This window comes from Nerophis ophidion, linkage group LG10, assembly GCF_033978795.1.
Source record: "Nerophis ophidion isolate RoL-2023_Sa linkage group LG10, RoL_Noph_v1.0, whole genome shotgun sequence".
In the NCBI taxonomy this organism is placed as follows: Eukaryota; Metazoa; Chordata; class Actinopteri; order Syngnathiformes; family Syngnathidae; genus Nerophis; species Nerophis ophidion.
The window spans coordinates 33,711,910-33,736,173 of record NC_084620.1 but is presented as its reverse complement, the minus strand read 5'-3'; the positions used below and the strand labels follow the sequence as shown (position 1 = coordinate 33,736,173).

At 40.5% G+C, this 24,264-nt stretch overlaps 1 protein-coding gene and 1 long non-coding RNA gene across 4 annotated transcripts; one reads left to right on the top strand and one right to left on the bottom strand.

The window, feature by feature from the left end:
- Positions 1-491: 491 nt before the first annotated feature.
- Positions 492-15,441, top strand: LOC133560712 (cytosolic beta-glucosidase). Of its 3 annotated transcripts, none has more exons than XM_061913550.1 (6): positions 528-667; positions 1,356-1,446; positions 3,707-3,928; positions 11,230-12,032; positions 13,404-13,527; positions 13,596-15,441. In XM_061913550.1, the coding sequence occupies exons 2-6, from the start codon at positions 1,431-1,433 to the stop codon at positions 13,796-13,798; spliced, it is 1,368 nt and encodes a 455-aa protein (XP_061769534.1). In that variant the 5' UTR covers positions 528-667; positions 1,356-1,430; the 3' UTR covers positions 13,799-15,441. The 3 variants fall into 3 exon arrangements, with proteins under 3 accessions (XP_061769532.1, XP_061769534.1, XP_061769533.1); XM_061913549.1 differs by having other exon boundaries at positions 1,356-1,452; XM_061913548.1 differs by lacking the exon at positions 1,356-1,446 and having other exon boundaries at positions 492-667.
- A 1,854-nt stretch (positions 15,442-17,295) lies between these two features.
- Positions 17,296-21,899, bottom strand: LOC133560714 (uncharacterized). Its single transcript, XR_009808508.1, has 2 exons — positions 21,832-21,899; positions 17,296-17,531 (listed from the first exon to the last, which is right to left on the bottom strand). It is a non-coding gene; the product is annotated as an uncharacterized LOC133560714 (long non-coding RNA).
- Between the last annotated feature and the right edge of the window lie 2,365 nt (positions 21,900-24,264).

Sequence of the window (24,264 nt, the reverse complement as noted above, 5' to 3'; positions counted from 1 at the left end):
ATAATAAAAAATAGTCCAAAACTCAAAGCTCTGGGCTTAGCTCCTCCTGTGTGCCAAGACTAAAGTTGGTAAATGCACCACCATAATTCCTAGGCTGGAATTTACCGTGTGTTGAAGCTGTTCCTGAAGGCATCACTTTCTTTACTCTACTGTCATCTAGTGGTATAAATCTTTACATACACTTAAACTTTAAAGTTATAATTGCGTGTTATGCCCTTTGTCAGCTATTTACATACATGTACATTTAAATACATGTTTTTTTTTTCAATAAAAACTTTGCTTTAACTTGTTTTGATTACACTGATGCTGCCTTTACGGAGGCACGTAAAATTCGACAATATCAGTAGGGCATTTAACTTGAAAAAAACAAAAACAAATACAGTATAGTGACTGTAAAATAAATAGATTGTGTGACAAAACTACATTAATGCTAAGATAATTAAATTATTTATTGACATTTTCAGAGTCCCAAGCGTCACCGCAAATCACTTCCGGGTTGGTAGCGTCTCGCTCTGTTTAGTCGCTTTGGCTGCCAGCTTTTACCACATATAAACGATACAATTATTATGAGCATAAAATAAGCACTCTAGCGAAACATGAACCGGTTAAAACATGTTTCCGCGTGATGTTGCGTGGGGTGCAGCGACTGCAGCCTATCAAATTGAAGGTATGTAGAAAAGCAGGACAAACATTCGAATTCGGCGTCCATCCATCTATCCGTTCTACCGCTTGTACTGCGTCATTTTCAACATCATTTAAGGTAGACTATTCTTAAGGCTCTCGATTGCATATGTGCCTATCAGACTTAGTTACTTTATGTTTTTTTTTGCGTTGTTTAGTATGAGTTGTTAACTTGTTACTAAATTGTGCTCGTTTTTTTTTTTTTTGGTGGTACCTTCCTTTTTAAAATGTTTATTTATACATTTCAACAATTACAAACAGTAAGTCAAAGAACAATATAAAACATTATGAAAACAGCGCCAGGGGGTTGTAAATTAAAAATAACAAAAATAAAATACAAATATATATATATATAATAAACAAAGTGCAAAGCCACAGGCTCATTCAGATTCATGAAATAACTTAAATTTGGAGCACAGCATCATCGTTTTCACAGCTTTTTTGTTGTTAGATGTAGAGAGTGTTTTAATGTAAAGTTCAAAATCTTTTTTAAAAGGCACAAAAGATAGGATCGGGTATTGAGAAACTTACATTTATGAATATAAAACTTAGCCAATAGAATAATGATGTTGCGAAGGTACAATTACTTTTTAAATTTTTGTTCATACAGTGTAAAACCAAAAATCACATCTTTAGAGCAAAGCACAAATTTGTCATGAATATTGATTGTCCAGGATGAAGCGACAGATGCCCTGCCATAGTGATCGAGTGTTTTCACAAGTCCAAAACAAGTGGTTAACAGTCTCTGGATGCATGTTACAAAAGGTGCAGGTAACATCAATGTCCTTCTATCTAACCATTACAGTCTTTACAGGGTAATGACGATGAATGATTTTAAAATATATCTCTTTGACATTGTTATTAGGAAGGGACCACGTTTTGACCCAACAGATGTCATTTACAACATTATTCCAGAGGGCAATTACATAGGAGACAGACACACAGTCATTTTGGAATAAGATGCAGATTTTTCAGTTTTTCTGATCAAAGCAAAGTTTCCCCACAGTAGTGTCAAGTGGATCATTCACAATTTTTACAGCAGAAAGAGGAGGGTGTAAGCCCTGTACAACATAATAACATCTGTTGGAATGGCATCAAATACGATGGCAAATTGTTTGGGAGTCACAGGTTAAATTGCGCTCGCTAACATGTGGGAAACCTGGCAGTGAGACATTACAACACAAACGGGAAGTAAACCGGACGTTGAAGGTGTTATTAATCTTTTAGACATATGTTTTTTTGTTTTTGTTCGTTCGAGGCAGCTAGGACGCAGACTTCTCAGGCTTTGTTACTTTATGGTTTATTTGGCGTTGTATAACATTAGTTGTTAACTTGTTATTAACTTGCGCCAACATGTGGGAAATTGCTAGTGACGTCACAACAGAAACGGGAAGTAAACCGGACGTTGAAGGGTTATTAATCTTTTTGACATAAATATTTTTGTTTTTGCTCGATTAAGACGGCTAGCAAGCAGACTTATTATTAGATTTAGTTACTTTATGTTTTTTTTGGCGTTGTTAACATCAGTTGTTTACTTGTTACTTAACTTGCGTTAACGTGGGCAACCTGGTAGTGACGTCACAACACAGACGGGGAATAAACTGGACGTCGAAGGTGTTAATATTTTTGACAAATGTTTTTTTGTTTTTTTTAGTTTGAAGTGGTTGGCAAGCAGACATATTAGACTTAGTTACTTGATGGTTTATTTGGCATTGTTTAATCAGTTGTTAACTTGTTAATGACATGTTGGTAACTCGGTAGTGACGTCACAGCACAAACGAGAAGTAAACCGGATGTTGAAGGTGTTTTTAATCTTTTAGACATATGTTTTTTTGCTTTTATTTGTTCGATGCGGCTGGCACGCAGACTTATCAGACTTAGTTACTTTATGTTTTTTTTAGCGCTGATGAACATTATTTGTTAACTTGTTCCTAACTTGCGCTAACATGTGGGCAACCTGGTAGTGACTTCACAGCACAAACAGGAAGTTAAACGGACGTCGAAGGGTTATTAATATTTTTGACATAAATGTTTCTTGGATTTTGTTAGTTCGAGGTGGTTGGCAAGCAGACTTATCAGACTTGGTAATTGTATGGTTTATTTATTTTTATTTATATCCTTTGAGGCACACAAGTTTTACTACTTGCGTATAAAATACTACACGGTCTAGCTCCATCCTACCTTGCCGATTGTATTGTACCATATGTCTCGGCAAGAAATCTGCGTTCAAAGGACCGGCTTAGTAGTGATTCCCAAAGCCCAAAAAAAGTCTGCGGGCTATAGAGCTTTTTCATTTCGGGCTCCAGTACTCTGGAATGCCCTCCCGGTAAACGTTTGAGATGCCACCACAGTAGAAGCATTTAAGTCTCACCTTAAAACTCATTTGTATACTCTAGCCTTTAAATAGACTCCCTTTTTAGACCAGTTGATCTGCCGTTTCTTTTCTTTTTCTCCTATGTCCCACTCTCCCTTGTGGAGGGGGTCCGGTCCGATCCGGTGGCCATGTACTGCTTGCCTGTGTATCGGCTGGGGACATCTCTGCGCTGCTGATCCACCTCCGCTTGGGATGGTTTCCTGCTGGCTCCGCTGTGAACGGGACTCTCGCTGCTCTGTTGGATCCGCTTTGGACTGGACTCTCGCGACTGTGTTGGATCCATTATGGATTGAACTTTCACAGTATCATGTTAGACCCGCTCGACATCCATTGTTTTCCTCCTCTCCAAGGTTCTCATAGTCATCATTGTCACCGACGTCCCACTGGGTGTGAGTTTTCCTTGTCCTTATGTGGGCCTACCGAGGATGTCGTAGTGGTTTGTGCAGCCCTTTGAGACCACAGATTTAGGGCTATATAAGTAAACATTGATTGATTGATTGATTTGGCGTTGTTTAACATTGGTTGTTGTTACTAACTTGTGTTAACATGTGGGCAACCTGGTAGTGATGTTACAGCACAAACAGGAAGTAAACTGGATGTTGAAGGGTTATTAATTTTGTATGCATGTTTTTTTTTTTTTGTTCGTTCAAGGTGGCTGGCACGCAGACGGCAAGGGTCCAAGTATCTGGGACACTTTCTGCCATGAGGGGAGAGTGTGTGGGGGGCAAACTGGCGATGTATCCTGCAACAGCTATGAATTGTGGGAAAAAGATTTGGCGTGCATCAGGCAGCTTGGACTGACCCATTATCGTCTGTCTCTGTCCTGGGCACGCCTCCTTCCTGATGGGACCACGGGGCATGTCAACCAAAAAGGTACGAAGTATAACGCACAGTTAAAGGCCTACTGAAATGAGATTTTCTTATTTAGACGGGGATAGCAGGTCCATTCTATGTGTAATACTTGATCATTTCGCAATATTGCCATATTTTTGCTGAAAGGATTTAGTAGAGAACATCGACTATAAAGTTCGCAACTTTTGGTCGCTAATTAAAAAGCCTTCCCTGTACCGGAAGTAGCAGATGATGTGCGCGTGACGTCACGGGTTGTAGGACTCCTCACATCCTCACATTGTTTATAATCATAGCCACCAGCAGCAAGAGCGATTCGGAGCGAGAAAACGACAATTTCCCCATTAATTTGAGCGAGGATGAAAGATTCGTGGATGAGGATAGTGAGACTAAAGGGGCAGTGAGAGCAATTCAGATGTTATTAGACACATTTACAAGGATAATTTTGGAAAATCCCTTATCTGCTTATTGTGTTATTAGTGTTGTAGTGAGATTTTAAAGTCATACCTGAAAGTCGGAGGAGTGTGGTGACCGCCAGTGTCTCTGATGGAAGCCATGGAGGAGCCAAGAAAGTCGCAGCTGCCTCATTGACAGCTGCTGCAGGAGGACGCAAGCTCACTCTTGTCTCCGGTAGGAGCCAACTTATTACCACAATTTTCTCACCGAAACCTTCCGGTTGACATGTGGTAGAGAAACATGTTCGCTTGACCGCTCTGTTCCATAGTAAAGCTTCACAACAAACAAGAAAAAAACGGCTGTGTTTGTGTTGCTAAAGGCAGCTGCAATCCACCGCTTTCCACCAACAGCATTCTTCTTTATAGTCTCTATTGTTAATCGAACAAATTGCAAAAGATTCATCAACACAGATGTCCAAAATACTGTGTAATTATGAGATTATATCGGACGACTTTTAGCCGTAAGTGGTGCTGGGATAAAATGTCCGCTCCAACCAATAGAGTCACAAGCACGCGTCAACATAAGCGTCATCATTCCGCGACATTTTCAACAGGACACTTTGCGCGAAATTTTCAATTGCAATTTAGTAAACTAAAAAGGCCGTATAGGCATGTGTTGCAATGTTAATATTTCATCATTGATATATCAATCAATCAATGTTTATTTATATAGCCCCAAATCACAAATGTCTCAAAGGACTGCAGAAATCATTACGACTACAACATCCTCGGAAGAACCCACAAAAGGGCAAGGAAAACTCACACCCAGTGGGCAGGGAGAATTCACATCCAGTGGGACGCCAGTGACAATGCTGACTATGAGAAACCTTGGAGAGGACCTCAGATGTGGGCAACCCCCCCCCTCTAGGGGACCGAAAGCAATGGATGTCGACCGGGTCTAACATGATACTGTGAAAGTTCAATCCATAGTGGCTCCAACACAGCCGCGAGAGTTCAGTTCAAGCGGATCCAAGACAGCAGCGAGAGTCCCGTCCACAGGAAACCATCTCAAGCGGAGGCGGATCAGCAGCGTAGAGATGTCCCCAACCGATACAGGCGAGCGGTCCATCCTGGGTCTCGACTCTGGACAGCCAGTACTTCATCCATGGTCATCGGACCGGACCCCCTCCACAGGGAGGGGGGGACATAGGAGAAAGAAAAGAAGCGGCAGATCAACTGGTCTAAAAAGGAGGTCTATTTAAAGGCTAGAGTATACAGATGAGTTTTAAGGTGAGACTTAAATGCTTCTACTGAGGCAGCATCTCAAACTCTTACCGGGAGGGCATTCCAGAGTACTGGAGCCCGAACGGAAAACGCTCTATAGCCCGCAGACTTTTTTTGGGCTCTAGGAATCACTAATAAGCCGGAGTCTTTTGAACGCAGATTTCTTGCCGGGACATACGGTACAATACAATCGGCAAGATAGGCTGGAGCTAGACCGTGTAGTATTTTATACGTAAGTAGTAAAACCTTAAAGTCACATCTTAAGTGCACAGGAAGCCAGTGCAGGTGAGCCAGTACAGGCGTAATATGATCAAACTTTCTTGTTCTTGTCAAAAGTCTAGCAGCCGCATTTTGTACCAACTGTAATCTTTTAATGCTAGACATGGGGAGACCCGAAAATAATACGTTACAGTAATCGAGACGAGACGTAACAAACGCATGGATAATGATCTCGGCGTCTTTAGTGGACAAAATGGAGCGAATTTTAGCGATATTGCGGAGATGAAAGAAGGCCGTTTTAGTAACGCTTTTAATGTGTGACTCAAAGGAGAGAGTTGGGTCGAAGATAACACCCAGATTTTTTACAGAGTCACCTTGTTTTATTATTTGGTTGTCAAATGTTAAAGTTGTATTATTAAATAGAGGTCGGTGTCTAGCGGGACCGATAATCAGCATTTCCGTTTTTTTGGCATTAAGTTGCAAAAAGTTAGCGGACATCCATTGTTTAATTTCATTAAGACACGCTTCCAACTGACTACAGTCCGGCGTGTTGGTCAGCTTTAGGGGCATGTAGAGTTGGGTGTCATCAGCATAACAGTGAAAGCTAATACCGTATTTGCGTATGACGTCACCCAGCGGCAGCATGTAGATGCTGAAGAGTACAGGGCCAAGGACCGAACCCTGGGGAACTCCACACATTACCTTAACATAGTTCGAGGTCACACTGTTATGGGAGACGCACTGAATCCTATCAGTAAGATAAGAGTTAAACCAAGACAGGGCTGAGTCTGACATACCAATTCGTGTTTTGATACGCTCTAATAAAATATTATGATCGACGGTATCGAAAGCAGCGCTAAGATCAAGGAGCAGCAACATAGATGACGCATCAGAGTCCATCGTTAGCAATAGATCATTAGTCAATTTTGCGAGGGCTGTCTCAGTCGAGTGATTTGCCCTGAAACCGGATTGAAAGGTTTCACATAGATTGTTAAACGCTAAGTGTTCATTTAGCTGCTCTGCAACAATTTTTTCGAGGATTTTCGAAATAAAGGGAAGGTGAGACACCGGTCGGTAGTTTACCATGAGGTCAGGATCGAGGTTAGGTCTTTTAAGGAGAGGATGAATAACCGCTTTTTTGAATGCAAGGGGAACAGTGCCCGAGGAAAGTGATAAGTTTATAATATTTAGCACTGATGGACCTAATAACACAAAAAGCTCCTTGATAAGTTTCCCAGGAAGTGGGTCAAGTAAACATGTTTGTTTTATTCCATTTACACGTTGTAACAATCTTTCTAATGTTATTTCATCAAAACGAGAGAAACTATTTTGGATATTTGCAGTATCCGCTGTATATACAGTCGTATCTGTGTTACTATAACCCAGTTGTAGCTGGGACGCATTGTCTTTAATCTCCTTTCTAATAAGTTCAATTTTCTTATTAAAGAACTTCATAAAGTCATCTGCCGAATGGGTGGAGCTACTGGAAGGAGTCCCTTGTTGGGTTAGCGATGCTACTGTACTAAACAAAAATTTTGGATCGTTTTTATTAATGCGGATGAGATTTGAGTAATAATTAGTTTTAGCTAAGGTAAGCATGCGTTTATAAGTTATTAAACTATCACTCCATGCTTGATGGTGCACCTCAAGTTTAGTCGTGCGCCATTTGCGTTCCAGCTTTCTACATAATAATTTCTGAGCTCTAGTTTCTTCAGTAAACCATGGCGTACGCCTTTTTGGAGCCTTTTTTGACTTCAGCGATGCTATACTATCAATGGTTTCGCGCATGGCGTTGTTAAAGTTGTTAGTGAGGTTATCAATAGAGCCCACATACTTTGGGAATGGTGCCATTACCGAGGGCAGTAGGTCCGCAAGAGTCGTCGTTGTGGCAGCATTAATGTTGCGGCTGCTATAGCAGTTATTATTATTATTAGCTTGCCGAACATGAGTCTGAACTTCGAATTTTATAAGGTAATGATCGAACATTACTTTAGTATACGGGAGTATCATAACTTTGGAAACGGTGATACCTCTGACAAGCACTAGGTCTATTGTATTACCGCTGCGATGCGTCGGTTCATTTATTATTTGTGTAAGACCACAGCTATCAATTATAGTCTGGAGCGCCACGCACGGTGGGTCCAATGGGGTATTCATATGGATATTAAAGTCCCCCATTATAATTATATTATCGGCGTGCGTCACTAGATCAGCAACAAACTCTGAGAATTCACTAATAAAGTCCGAATATGGCCCTGGGGGGCGGTAGATAACGGCCAGGCACAGAGGCAGAGGTGTGGCAGACTTCATAGAGAGCACCTCAAACGATTTATATTTATTATTTAAGTTAGGACTAAAGTTAAAGTTTTTGTTGCATATTAGTGCGACACCCACTCCCCTTTTGAGGTGACGGGCAATATGCGCATTCGTATAGTTAGGAGGGGATGCCTCATTTATCGCGAAAAAGTCGTCTGGTTTAAGCCAGGTTTCGCTAAGACCGATGACGTTAAGGTTGTTGTCTCTAATGACCTCATTGACTAATAACGTTTTGGGAGACAAAGATCTGATGTTTAAAAAGCCCATATTATAGGTAGTGGGCTGTTTTAAGGAGTTGTTGATAAAATTATCCGTAGTAGCAATATTAATAATGTTGCGTTTATTATGCGCAGTGTACTTAAAATAATTACGACCATATCTAGGAATTGATATGACGGGAATTTTCAGATTGTCTACTTGGCGCTGCGATAAACTGAACGCATCATAATTTGCCACCTCAGTAGAACGCATATCTAACTCTGACGTAGTCATAGACACAGCAGAAAAAACATTTTGTGAGTTGTGTATTATTCTACAAAAATTGCTATGTGTACAGGGATCATCCAGCCTGGCGCTGGCTAGTTCTAGCTTAACTGACTCCATACCCAGGCTAGCAGGCTCATTGCCTCTCCCAGGCAGGGGGCCAGAGACAATTACTCGATGCCTGGACATCTTTCTGGCGAGATTACAAGCCCTGGCTATGTTTCTCTTTGTAATCTCTGATTGTCTCATCCTAACGTCTTTGGAGCCAACGTGTATTACTATATTCGCATAACTAGTGGTGCGGTTAGCCTGCTGTACGTGTTTACTAGACCTGTTGCGAGTTAGCTCCCTAAGATTAGCTTCAATGTCAGGTGCTCTGCCCCCGGGAATACACTTAATTGTGGCTGGTTTGCTAAGCTTTATGTTTCGGGTGATGGAGTCCCCTATGACTAAAGTGTGGTGCCCGGTAGACTGGGGTGTAGGACTAGCTAAAGGGCTAAATCTATTATGCGTCTCAACCGGTACACCGTAGCTTGTAGGCCGCTTAGGGCTGCTACAAGCTGGGCTAGTTAGCTCGCTACAGCTAACGCTAGCAGATGTGTCCGCAACATCTAAAGTTACGAAATTACACTGCTCTAACTGGCGGACACGGCTCTCTAGCAAAGCCAACCTATCCATGAGTAAAGTGCACGAAGCGCAGGAAGCCATCCTCACAGAAACTTTCCGTCGCCGAGTGGGGTGCCAGCTGTCTTCGGGAAGTGGTGGTCACGGTGGCGGGGGAGAAGCTTCCTTCAGACCGGCGCTGCCTTTCTCCGCTAGCCTCGTTAGCTTAGCAGCTAGCTAGCTGAGGGCGAAGTGGTGAGACAGAGATCAGGTGATTTGCAAGTTAAATTGAACTATTAAATATGTTCGAGAAGTTGTAAATAAAGCTGCAAAACAGTTAAAATCACACGGATAGAACGATACTTAGCTTTTTTGCAACAAGAGCAGTCAGCGAGCAGTCATTCACGTTGATATATAAACTATCCGACTGCGTGGTTGGTAGTAGTGGCTTTCAGTAGGCCTTTAAAGGGGAACCCTATCACAATTTCAAAAGGGTTAAAAACAATAAAAATCAGTTCCCAGTGGCTTGTTGTATTTTTTGAAGTTTTTTTCAAAATTTTACCGGTCCCAGAATATCCCTAAAAAAAGCTTTAAAGTGCTTGATTTTCGCTATTTGCTATGCGACTATCCATTTCCCTGTGACGTCATACAGTGCTGCCAATGTAAACAAACAATGGCAGATACCACAGCAAGATATAGCAACATTAGCTCGGATTCAGACTCGGATTTCAGCGGTTTAAGCGATTCAACAGATTACGCATGTGTTGAAACGGATGGTTGGAGTATGAAAGTATTGAAGAAGAAACTGAAGCTATTGAGCAAATAGCTATTGACGCTATTCATAGCCATAGCATGGCCGAATAGCTGCATTAGCATCGCCGGTAAAAAGTGCAGACCAAACGATCCGGACTTTCGCATCTCTTGACACTGGAGCAACTTAAATCCGTCGATTGGTAAGTGTTTTTTTCGCATTAAATGTGGGTGGAAGGAAACGTAATATTGTTGCAAATGCATCAGCAGGTTATCCATACATCTCTGTGCCATGTCTGCTTCAGCACCGCCGGTAAATAGCATGTTAGCATCGATTAGTGTAGCATGTTAACATCGATTAGCTGGCAGTCAACATCAACAAAACTCACCTTTGTGAATTTGTTGACTTTATCGTTGCAAATGCATCTGCAGGTTATCCATACATCTCTGTGCCATGTCTGCTTCAGCACCGCCGGTAAATAGCATGTTAGCATCGATTAGTGTAGCATGTTAACATCGATTAGCTGGCAGTCAACATCAACAAAACTCACCTTTGTGAATTTGTTGACTTTATCGTTGCAAATGCATCTGCAGGTTATCCATACATCTCTGTGCCATGTCTGCCTTAGCACCGCCGGTAAATAGCATGTTAGCGTCGATTAGCATAGCATGTTAGCATCGATTAGCTGGCAGTCACGCCACAACCAAATATGTCTGATTAGCACATAAGTCAACATTAACAAAACTCACCTTTGTGATTTCGTTGACTTTGTCACTGCAAATGCATCTGCAGGTTATCCATACATCTCTGTGCCATGTCTGTCATCGCCGGTAAAATGTGGAGACGCTTTGGTACATTCAATGGGGGTCAGGCGGCAGACACTTTCGCATCTTCGGGCCAGTGGTGCAACTTGAATCCCTCCGTTAGTGTTGTTACACCCTCCGACAACACACCGACGAGGCATGATGTCTCCAAGGTTCCAAAAAATAGTCCAAAAAACGGAAAATAACAGAGCTGAGACCCAGTGTTTGTAATGTGTTGAAAATGAAAATGGCGGCTGTATTACCTCGGAGACGTCACGTTCTGACGTCATCACCACATGAGCGATAAACAGAAAGGCTTTTAATTCGCCAAAATTCACCCATTTAGATTTCGGAAATCGGTTAAAAAAATATATGGTCTTTTTTCTGCACCATCAAGGTATATATTGACGCTTACATAGGTCTGGTGATAATGTTCCCCTTTAAGCCATTTGCTGATTAAATTGCTTACAGGTGTGCAGTACTACAACAAGGTCATTGATGATTTGCTGTCAAGTCACGTGCGCCCTTTGGTGACGTTGTACCACTTCGACCTGCCTCAAGCCCTCCAGGACCAAGGTGGATGGAAAGCGCCCCTCATGGCCGCCATATTTGACAGCTATGCCCGCTTTTGCTTCCAAACGTTCGGCGACCGCGTCAAACTTTGGCTCACTATCAACGAGCCGCACGTATGCGCCAAGCTGGGCCATGAGGACGCCGTCCACGCTCCGGGGATAAAAGAACCGGGAACAGCGGCATACCTGGTGGGCCACAACATGCTGCGAGCCCACGCCATGGCTTGGCACAGCTACCACTCCCTCTACAGGCCAACGCAAGGCGGAATGGTGTCGCTTGCGATCAATAGCGACTGGCTCGAGCCGCTACGCTCCGACTGCGCTGATGACGTCGCCGCTTCCAATCGCTGCCTAGTGTTCACTCTTGGATGGTTTGCCTGGCCGCTGTTTGTCACAGGGGATTATCCTGAAACGATGAGAGCTGCCATTGACGCTCAAAGCTGTAAGGTGGGATACAACGGCGACTCAAGACTTCCTACTTTCTCAGAACATGAACCTCCTGTGCTTGGCACTGCGGACTTCTTTGCCCTGAATTACTACACATCCCGAAAGGTCAAAGCTGAGAGGAAATGCAAGAAGGGGATGTCCATGAAGAACGACCGTGATGTGGAAGAAGTCTTTGATCCTGATTGGACTATTTGTGGAGTGTCATGGCTGGCTGTGGTGCCTTGTGGCTTACGGAAGCTCCTGAAATACATTAAGGTAATGGAAAATTGAATACACAAAGTGCCTAAATTACTAACGGTGTGCGTGTGCTAAAACATGTGCAAACTTGATGGCCAACGCAAAGCTGATTTACTAAATGTGTGCAAAAGGGATTGCGTCTGTTAAGTGAACAGAATAACGTTAAAGTCCCAACGGTAGTCACACCCACACTAGGTCTTCATTTGACCCATACCCATGTTCAGGGAGGTGAGGGGAGCAGTGAGCAGCAGTAGTTGCCACGCTCTGGAATCATTTTGGTGATTTAACCCCCAATTCTGACCCTTGATGCTGATTGCCAAGCAGGTAGACAATGGGTCCCATTTTTATAGTCTTTGGTATGACTCGGCCGAGGATTGAACTCACGACCTTCCAGTCTCTAGGCGGACACGCTAACCACTGAGCAAAATAAGGCGTGCAATCCAATTTGCGTCTCTGTCTTCATTTAAATGCAAAATATATGCTGATCATAAAAATGCCCACAACAGAGTAGGGATGTTACGATATAAAAATTTCACGATACGATACATTTTTGATATTGATCTCACAGTACAATATTTATTGTTATATTATGGAGAGGTATTGTTAAACAGCTCACAATACTGTGTTTGTGACAATAATAGCGGAAAAATACTGAAAAAATTCTGCTTTTGCCAGTCACCAGTCGGATCATGCAACACAAAACGCTGATCACTTTGTGCTTTTTAAAGTGCAAGTTGTTGTCAGAAACATCAGAACCCTTCGTTCTACTTGTTTGTACGTTTGGACAGCCAGAAATAAAATAATATCTTCAGCAACATCCTTTTATAATTTCATAGCTGCTTGATCACTTAAGGAGCTGATTAAAACTAAGTCAGTTGATGCATTTTATTGTCATTTATTCTTTTTTTAATTAATTTTTTTCACATACAATATTCATTAAGAACATCCTATGTAATAAAAACGTATTTAAGTGTGCATTTTTTTGTGTCTTGACCACAGTAGTGCAGCCTCTCTCCAGTGGTAAATAAAAAAAAATAAAATAAGTAATGTCATAATGAATGCACCGCACAACTGCTTTTAAAATGCCCAGAAAAAGTGGTACAGGTCAACTGCTTGTTTGAAAACATAGCAAAATGCCACATGTAAGAGCATGATAACATGAGTGTGCAGCCAATTAGCGTGTCTCTGTGGTAATGCCTCGTAAAGTACACACAAAATCCTCATTTAAATAATGCAGTCTGCACCATTTGTCAATTGCACACGCAGTTTCAGGAGATCACACGCAACACGCCCACTTATAGTACACACTATTAAGATCTTAATATATCAGGTATTTAGATCTTAATATATCAGGCCTTAAGATGGCTATTTTTGTTTTTGACCTCACAGGACACTTTCCGTAACCCGGCGGTCTACATCACTGAAAACGGCTTCTCTCAAGTGGGACCGGTGGTAATGGAAGATGCTCAGCGTGCTGACTTTTACAAGGACACAATCCAGGAAGTGGAAAAAGGTACATCATAGTTTAGTACATCATACCTGTTTTATATTGACTTACTAAGGTTGATGTGATCAATCTAGCAATCAGAGAAGACGGCGTCGACGTCCGCGGATACTTTGCATGGTCGCTCCTGGACAACTTTGAATGGGCGGAAGGATTCAGCAACCGCTTCGGATTGTTCCACGTGGACTTTTCCGACGCGGGGAGGAAGCGGACGATGTACCGCTCAGGCTTGGAGTATGCAAAGCTAATCTCAAAATACAAAGCTGTGCACCCTAAATAAATTTAAGGAACAAATAATTAAATAAAAAAAATCAGTCAATTCAAAATCTTCTGTGGCAATGTTTAAACTATTTTAACATTGATAATGATATTTAAAATTCGCGATATATTTTAAATCATCAAAATTAGTATTTTTTTTCATAATGTAAAGGGTATGGAAACCTTGATTACAAGTTAACAGTTAATCATTTATAAATATAACGTAATTCAACAATTTTCCACCGTAATTTATTGCAATGATTGTAGGTATGAAACAATTGATTATTATGATTAGACAAAAAAACATACATTTGTATTTAGTTGCAATTAACTAATTAACAAATTATATTGTTGATTATAATGGTTATGATGTGTTGCACTCCACGTGCAGGCCAATAATAAAGATAATCTTTAATTTGGTAGTTTGACCACCCTCTGCAAAATATTCCATGGTTTATACTGCCATCCTGTGGCCACACCTGCAACTGCATTTTTAAACAACACTTGCAAACGCTTTTTTATTATTCACCTTAATAAAACACATGTCGTCTGTTTACCCACAAACCACCGGCACTACGTAGCATCAGAATACTTAATATTCATTCTCCGACTTGCGGAAAAATATTAATATTCCTCACGGCAAGACTTTGTTTGCATTCATAAGCACAATTGGAAATGCGTACTCCCCCATTTTAATTTTTTTTCTTGGAAAGACTGAATAATGCCCCTGTGGCTGCTCTCCATCTACGTCAAAGCCAGCAAGATTCTCCTTTGTCTTATGATGAATGGCAACGCTATTGTGGCGCCGTGAATAATCCAACTTCTTTGTCGCCACATTTTCATATCCGAGGCCCTTTTAGTAAACACGGAAACCACCTGAAGTACGGCGCCTGGCAAAAGCTGCAGAAATAATTGAAATAATTAATTCCTGCAAGTACACATCATTATGACGAGGGAAAGAGAAACCATTTCCAAAGCAATGAAGTGGCAGATACATCACGTTGCTTTTGAGGGGGATTTAGTACATTTAAATAGTAACATTCAATCACCCCCCAAGGAACATTCTTGTATCAAATATTCAGGATCCATCCAGCACTTTGGAAAATGGGTTCAATAATTTACAAGTGATTTGGGAATGAAAAATTCCCATTTTTTTCCCAAATAATAATTACCCTTTCCTATTTACTGATTACCCTCGTTTACATATTCCCAAGAGAACGGCTATCATTAGATTGTTACCAGATGAAGAGACGACACAGATACCCCTCCGTACTCCCACGACTCTATCCGTCTTAGTCACATTGCCATTGACGAGGAGAGGCGAGCGGCTGGGAGAAAAAACTTCCCACCGACCTACTTTGCCAGATGTTTGGCTCGGAATTCACACCCGCGCCAAAGAAGATTGAATGTTTGGGCGCCGATTCCAACACATCCCAACCATCAAAAAACAGCAGTTTGGATTTAATTAGGTGCACCTGCATAATCTGATCAGACCCTTTGCGCAATGCTAATCTCACCATTATAATGCTACCATTGTATAGACCTGAGTGTAAAATGACGTTCAGTATAACACAAGCCCAGTTTTTACAAGACCTGTTTTTGGTTAAGACAAAAACAAGAACAAAAAAAAAAATCAGTAAAATACCAGTTATGGATTTAAGACAACTGGCCTGTTTTAGACTGTTTCCCCAGGGGAAAACAACACTGTCTTGTATTTATGTCAATGCGGTAAAAATAAAATAATAAACATAATGTACAAGACAAGCCTACACTTCCTTTCATCCAACCATTCATTGTTGACCGCTTGTCCCTTTTGGGGTCGTGGGGGGTCACTGGAGCCTATCTCAGCTGCATTTGGGCGGTAGGCGGTGTACACCCTGGACAAGTCGCCACCTCATTGCAGGGCCAACACAGATAGACAGACAACATTCACACTCACATTCACACACTAGGGCCAATTTAGTGTTGCCAATCAACCTACCACCAGGTGCTTGTCTTTGGCGGTGGGAGGATGCGGAGTACCTGGAGGGAACCCACGCATTCACGGGGAGAACATGCAAACTCCACACAGAAAGATCCTGAGCCCGGGATTGAACCCAGGACTACTCAGGACCTTCGTATTGTGAGGCAGATGCACTAACCCCTGTTCCACCGTGCTCCCCCCACTTCCTTTCAAAACCTATTTTATAGAAAAGGATTTTTAAGACAAAAAACACATTTTCAATATAAGTATCAATAAAGTAACAGTTTCATTTCATCTGTTTTTTATTTCTATAGAGGAAACAATGCTTTGAAACGGGGTTTGTACATATATAACATTAATAGTCGTTTGTTCCTTCCATCCATCCATTTCCTACCGCTTATTCCCTTTGGGGTCGCGGGGGGCGCTTGTGCCTATTTCAGCTACAATCGGGCGGAAGGCGGGGTACACCCTGGACAAGTCGGCACCTCATCGCAGGGCCAACACAGATAGACAGACAACATTCACACTCACATTCACACACTAGGGCCAATTTTAGTGTTGCCAATCAACCTATCCCCAGGTGCATGTCTTTGGAAGCGGGAGGAAGCCGGAGTACCCGGAGGGAACCCACGCATTCACGGGGAGAACATGCAAACTCCACACAGATTGAACCCAGGACTGCAGGACCTTTTGTATTGTGAGGCAGATGCACTAACCCCTCTCCCACCGTGAAGCCCTTATTTGTAAATTATGGTGGAAAATAAGTATTTGGTCAACCACTCAAAGCTCTCAGTGATGGAAGGAGGTTTTGGCTCAAAATCTCACAATACATGGCCCCATTCATTCTTTCCTTAACACGGATCAATCGTCCTGTCCCCTTAGCAGAAAAACAGCCCCAAAGCATGATGTTTCCACCCCCATGCTTCACAGTAGGTGTGGTGTTCTTGGGATGCAACTCAGTATTCTTCTTCCTCCAAACACGACGAGTTGAGTTTGTACCAAAATGGATACATGGATGATACAGCAGAGGACTGGGAGAATGTCATGTGGTCAGATGAAACCAAAATAGAACTTTTTGGTATAACAAAAGCTGTAATTGAACTATAACATCGAACATTGTTGATAATCATTATGATTTTGTAACAGTCCACTTATTTATTAACATCCTGAAGTTTAGCATATTAAAACATTTTAACATCATTAAAACATACCAAATGTTCGACCACAACCAGGGTTCCAACCCAAGATCTGCTGCTTTGCACTTCAAGCACTAATGGCGTCCTCCACCGTGCCACCGGAAGTGATGGAGGACATTTTGACTTCATATTTTAATCAGTAACAGAGCACGACGTGGCTTGGAATACCTTCGGGGTAAAATATTATATAAAGCGCGTTGTCATTCAATAATTTACATTTTAATGCCCTCCTTAATGCAAAACGAGGCCCCCGTCACTGATCGCGTGGCCCCACGCAGAGCGCGTGTTCTGCATTTAGGGCGGGGCGGCACCTGACTGACACCATGACAGAATTATACAGACAGCGTTTCACATGCAACATTAGTTACAGCAGTGTGATTTAATGTTAATGTTATGTTGGCAGCACATTTTGGATCAGATGATGTTTACAGTAAAAGTGGACTTCTTTGCGTAACGTTGTTGGAGTTGTAGAGGGTTGTGCATGACCAAAGATTGTGTATTGAGAGAGGATGATCTACCGCATGGTGATGTACAGCGCACACAATGTCCTATACAAAGCATATTTGCAGTCAGTCATATCATCATCCTTTTGTCACCTAAAAAACAAACACACACACATATACTTATAAACTATATTTACATATATACACAGTATATATACATACATATATATATATACATACATACATATACATATATATACTGTATATATTGAACACTAAATGGCCCCTAGTGTGTGAATGTGAGTGTGAATGTAGTCTGTGTTGGCCCTGCGATGACAGATTTTTGAGTGTCCTGTGTAATGTTCTATATTTACAATGGAACATTTAAAGTGTTGGTGTTGTTACCTGGCGTCATCTTGCATTTATAAGTATCTCTTATGTATGAGTGCCATCTACTGATCAGACAAATCATTACACTTTGTACCAAATGAAATTGCTTTGAGGTTGGTAAGCACAACCAGAATTATGCCGTACATTAGGCGCACTGTCAATTTTTGCGAAAATGAAAGGATTTTAAGTGTGCCTTATAGTCCAAAAAATACACTACATATACATATTACGTCAGTAAAGCAACTGGTACAAATATAAAACGAGACAAAGCCATCCGTTTCAATGTTTCAGGTCTTTTTCTATATGGAAAAGTACTGGTTTTATTGGGATCAATATGCTAATAATTATATTACGGTATCAAAACAATGGTAGCCTATATATTGTAATCAAGAGCATTGCATGCAATTCTTACAAGACAAAACCTCAAAAAAAGCCCCCAAAGCAATAACAATTTAGTATACATTTAACATTTTATTAATTTGGCATCAGTGTGATATCATTATCATCCATCCATCCATCCAATTTTTACCGCTTATTCCCTTTGGGGTCGTGGGGGGCGCTGGTGCCTATCTCAGCTACAATCGGGCGGAAAGCGGTGTACACCCTGGACAAGTCGCCTCCTTATAGGAGGGCGTCATTATTAAAAGGGCCTTTTTTTTTTTAGCTTGGTGGAGCAGAGTAAAGAAAGGCAATCCAAATTGTTTCTTTTTCAGTCATTCCCCGTTTGACAATGCAGATGACCCCTGCTAATGATAGAGGGGGAGGTTTGTAGACCTGCCTGAAAAATTGAAAGCTTCTGGAATATTCAAGGTAGAACTGGAATTGGTATTCAAGGTGGAAGAGAGACACCTGTGTGTGTGTGTGTGTGTGTGTGTGTGTGTGGTGGCAAATGAGCCGAGTCTCATGGGAACAATGGCATCAAGGAAAGTGTGAGGAAAGCCAGTGCCAGGAAAAGAGACAGTTTATAGGACCTTGTTGTTTGTATTTATCGAGGTGGAATCGGAAAACGAATGACATGTCACGTCCCACCATGAAACACCTCAGAAAGCCATCGTATCTTTTTTGATAATGGCTTTTTTTTGTGGGTTCCATACAATCACCCACTGTAAGGGACAACCCAGGGCACCGCCTATGTTACTTCAGCGCAAACATTGGTACTAACTCAGTGCAAGCTCACTAAAAAGATCAAAATATGATTATTTCTCATTTTTTTAAATGCATGTATTTGTTTGACTGCTGGAATTAGAACAAAAGCTAAATTGCATCCATTGTCCTAAGGCAGGTAGAAAAACACTCACCAGACTGAACCAAACCATTTAAACCTCAAGTATGGCCTTATAAAAGTTTAAAGTTTGCCAAGTTAGATTTACAATGTTAGGTAATTTTTTTAACATGGTGTTTGAAAGTTGAGTTTGAATCGGAAATTACTCCAAAATATTTAAATTGTTGTACCACCTTTAAATGCTCTCCATTGACCAGAACAGATTGCTGTTTCCAAAATTTTTGAATGGGGGGGCCGCATTGGAATAAAAAAAAAATTCGTCGAGGGCAGAAAGTTTACTGAATGTAAAGTACCAATATATTTATATACACATATATCTTATAAATCAGTGGTTTTCAACCTTTTTTCAGTGATGTACCGCCTGTGAATATTTTTTAATTCAGTTACCCCCTAATCAGAGCAAAGCATTTTTGGTTGAAAAAAAAAGATAAATAAGTAAAATACAGCACTATGTCATCAGTTTCTGATTTATTACATTGCCATGGTCGGCTCTACGCAGGGGCAAGAGGGGGCAGAGCCCCCTTAAATAAATGTCTTGCCCCCTCAAATCAAAATTTGCGAAAGCAAATTTTAATAAACTCACAAAATTACTACATTACAAGTTGACAAAATTATCTGCACTAGCGGTAAAATCCGCCGAAAAAGGGACACACACGATATAGTAGTGTCGGCTTCCCTCCCCTCCCTCCCTCCGCTGTGCGTGTATTCACCATTCCACAGGCTGCGCAGCAGACACACACCCGCACACACCCCTCAGCCCTCAGTAAACATCCAATCACTCTTGCAGTATGAAAGTAAAAGAAAAGGAAAAGTTGTCTACATTTATCATATACTTGTTAGGATGGGTGTATTGGTGTAGTCTTATCTGTCGAACACGTTTATCGTCGCGGACTTTCGGTGCTACGTAGTTCCTTTTTTTTTTTACAACTTGACGAGAGCAGTGACAGCGGAGGCTCTGAGCAGCAGTGGTTTGAAAGGCAGAGAGCCTCCACTGTCCCTGTAACAAGCTACAAGTCATTTATGATGCTGCTAATGACGTTAAAAATGATACATAAGGTATACAGTCCTCCTCTGCTGTCCTCTGTTCAGAGCGGAGTCCCTAGCAACGGCCTGTTTTACTTAGCAACGGTCTGGCAATCGACTGCTGGAATTCTTTTTCTGTTGTTTTTCTTGTAATTCTGCATAGTCAACCTTTTAATGTTTCAATCTACATTTTGTAATAAACACATTATAAGTTTCATTTGTTATGACCAAGACACCTAAAAACAAAAACACAGCAGTTTTCATCAATTTACAAGCAAGTGGGCAACACACATACATTGGAGTGAATGAATTTTGTGCCCAGATGAGTGCCCACGTCCACTGCATGTGACAAACTGAAGACAAGTGACCTGTGTCTAACAGACCCCTACGTAAAGCCCCGCCCCAGGCTGTAGTCCTGTACTGTTGTTGTTTTTCTTCATATAATCACAGCGGGTTTTTTCTGTTGTTGTTCAAGCTTACTTATTTTCTGCTCCAGCTTCCAGCAGCTCACAAAGAGAAAGTTAATGCTCTGTAATCCATCCATTTTTCAGAGCATTTAAAAAGTCTAGTCCTGCTCCTGCATGTAGTAGTAGCAATGATAGTTTGAGATTCTTTTTTATCATTATTCATCAGACTACCTTTCAGTTTTGTAAATATTGACTGTAGTGTGTGAAGTCCTACTTTGGGTCAAAATTTATTTGAGAGTTAGGCCATCCAGTTAGGATAAATGTTATGTTGTTGGTTGATAAAATCTGGATGAAGGATGTTTTATTTTATTTTATTCATTTATTTTTATTTTTATTTTTCAGTTTCCCCCCCTGAGGGATTGCCACCTTATTGTGGTCAGGGGGTTTGCGTGCCTCAGTGACCGTAAGAGCTATACCAGCAGGAGCTTAGTCTTCAAGTGGGACACCCAAGTTGGACAGGTCTGAAGGTAGAGGCCTGACAAAGTGCAATCCACTACTCCAGGTTGGGGTTGGACACATAGCTAAAGACCCATTTCAATGAAGAAAGCATCGTTACTATAAGCACAAAAAAAAGTGCTGGAGCATGATGTGTACACATGATGCCCCCTTCACATTTCTGACTGCCCCCTCATATAAGCATGCCTAGAATCGCCCCTGACAACAGTGCGAAATATTGCTCATTTGTAGTGGTCTTTCTTGAACTATTTGTAAAAAAAAAAAAAAAATAACTAAAAACTTTTTTAAAAATAAAAAAAGTGATTCAATTATAAATAAATATTTCTATACACATAGAAGTAATCAACTTAAAGTGCCCTCTTTGGGGAATGTAATTGAGATCCATCTGGATTCATGAACTTAATTCAAAACGTTTCTTCACAAAAAAAGAAATCTTAAACATCAATATTTAATGGTTCATGTCCATAAAAAAAATCTACCTGTCAACACTGAATATTGCATCGTTGCATTCCTTTGCACAGTTTATGAACGCACATTCATATTTGGTTGAAGTATTATTCACTAAATATATTTATAAAGGATTTTTTAATTGTTGCTATGTTTAGAATATTATTTTTTTTAAATCTCACATACCCCTTGGCATACCTTGCAGTACCACTGCTATAAATAATAATGTGTATATATTCATGTATATATACATTAATATATTATATACATACATCATATATTAATATAGGTATATGTCATGAACCTGCATGGCTGCGGTTGTTGTGTAACCCCAAGATGCAAGAAACAGGAGAGTGATGAGCAGGTACGAGTCTTTTAATATACTCACTCAAGAGAAGCAGTCGTGCATGTAAACGGTCCTTGACATAAGCACAATCCTCGAGCACTGAAGAACAGGCAAGGCAGGCATAAATAGCAGCCTGATTGGCAACTGCAACCAGGTGTGCCGGGCTGCTAATCAGGGACAGGTGAGGGAAACAAGCGCTCAGGGAGAAAAGCAGGAAGGGGAACAAAAATAAGAGCGTTGACAGGAAACAAGGAACCACCACCAGAATGAAGTGACAGATTGTCACATTATATACATATATATATATATATATATATATATATATAAAACCACCACCAGAATGAAGTGACAGATTGTCACATTATATACATATATATATATATATATATATATATATATAAAACCACCACCAGAATGAAGTGACAGATTGTCACATTATATACATATATATATATATATATATATATATATATATATATATATATATATATATATATATATATATATATATATATATATATATATATGCCAACATGTAAAAAAAAACAAAAAACTGTGTTTAGTTGTACTGTGCAGGTTTGAAATAAATAATTCAATTCAATTCAATGTCCTTAACAAAAAAAAAGGTGAAATAACTGAAAACATGTTTTATATTCTAGTTTCTTCAAAATAGCAATCTTTTGTTCTGATTACTGCTTTGCACACTCTTGGCATTCTCTCAAAGAGCTTTAAGAGGTAGTCACCTGAAATGGTTTGCACTTCACAGGTGTGCTTGAATCTTCAATGTAAATACTCATGAAAATAAAGAAAACCCATTAAATGCGTAGGTGTTTCCAAACTTTTGGCCTGTACTGTATATATACAATATTCACATTTATACAATTCTGAAGTATGTTTACATATATATATATATATATATATATATATATACACATATTGAATATATGTGTTATGTAATTAAATAAGGATCTTAATACATTTGATCACTACTCTAACTTCAGTTTTTTATTATCATTATTAATCACAACTATGTGTGCTGTCTCAGAGTGAGCTGTTTTAGTGGCGATCACAATGCTAAGTCTGAAAATTAATTTTATACCAAATCGAGTAGAGATGTTTGCATGTCCACTGTTACATGGATGCGCACCCGCACACACATAAACACGCATACACTAATACACACATTACGTCACTTTTTTTCGCCACACAGGAGAGCGTTGCATGTGACGTAACAACAATCTTTTGTACCAAAATAAGACTTCAGTTTGCATTGAGTTAAGCAAACTATAACAAACTGGACCACACATAACTTCAACTACTTCAACTTTAACAATGCGATATGTGGTATAAACCATAAAACATTGAATATCAATAGCATGTGAAAGTTCGACTCCTACCTTGTTTACTTCCCTGGCGACCTCCTTAAAGTTTTGAAATCAATCAGAAATATCAAGCAGCTAAAGTGCGGAGATAGTCTTTTGCATATCACCCATCATCCGCCACAATAGATTTACATGAGTAATTTTGTATTTGTTTTCCCATTCTTGCTTGATGTACAGCTTAAGTTGTTTAACAGTCCGAGATCTCCGTTGTCATATTTTAGGCTTCGTATTGCACCACACATTTTCAATGACAGGTCTGGGCTAGTACCCACACTGTTATACTACGAATATATGCTGAAATAAGCAGGGGCGTCTATGAAAACGTTGCTTGGATGGCAACATATGTTGCTCCAAAACCTGTATGTACCTTTCAGCATTAATGGTGCCTTCCCAGATGTGTAAGTTACCCATGCCTTGGGCACTAATACACCCCCATTCCCTCTATAACAATTTGGATGGTTCTTTTCCTCTTTGGTTCGGAAGACACAATGTCCACAGTTTCCAAAAACAATTTGAAATGTGGACTGGTCGGACCATAGAACACTTTTCCACTTTGTATCAGTTCTTTTTAGATGAGCGTGGGCCAGGTAAAGCTTTGCATAGTAGAGCTTTAACTTGCACTCACAGATGTAGCGACCATCTGTAGTCATTGACAGTGGTTTTCTAAAGTGTTCCTGAGCCCATGTGGTGATATCCTTTACATGCTGATGTCGCTTTTTATTGCAGTACCGCCTGAGGGATCGAAGGTCCGCAATATCATCGTTTATGTGCACTGATTTCTCCAGAATTTCTGAAGCTTTTGATAATATTACGGACCGTAAATAGTGAAAACCCTAAATACCTTGCAATAGCTCATCGAGAAATGTTGTTCTTAAATTGTTCGACAATTTGCTCACACATTTGTTCACAAAGTGGTGACCCTTGCCCCATCCTTGTTTGTGAATGACTGAGCATTTCATGGAAGCTGCTTTTATACCCAATCATGGCACCCGCCTGTTCCTATTTGGCTTGTTTACCTGTGGCATGTTCCAAATAAGTGTTTGATGAGCATTCCCCAACTTTCTCAGTCTGTTTTGCCACTTGTGCCAGCTTT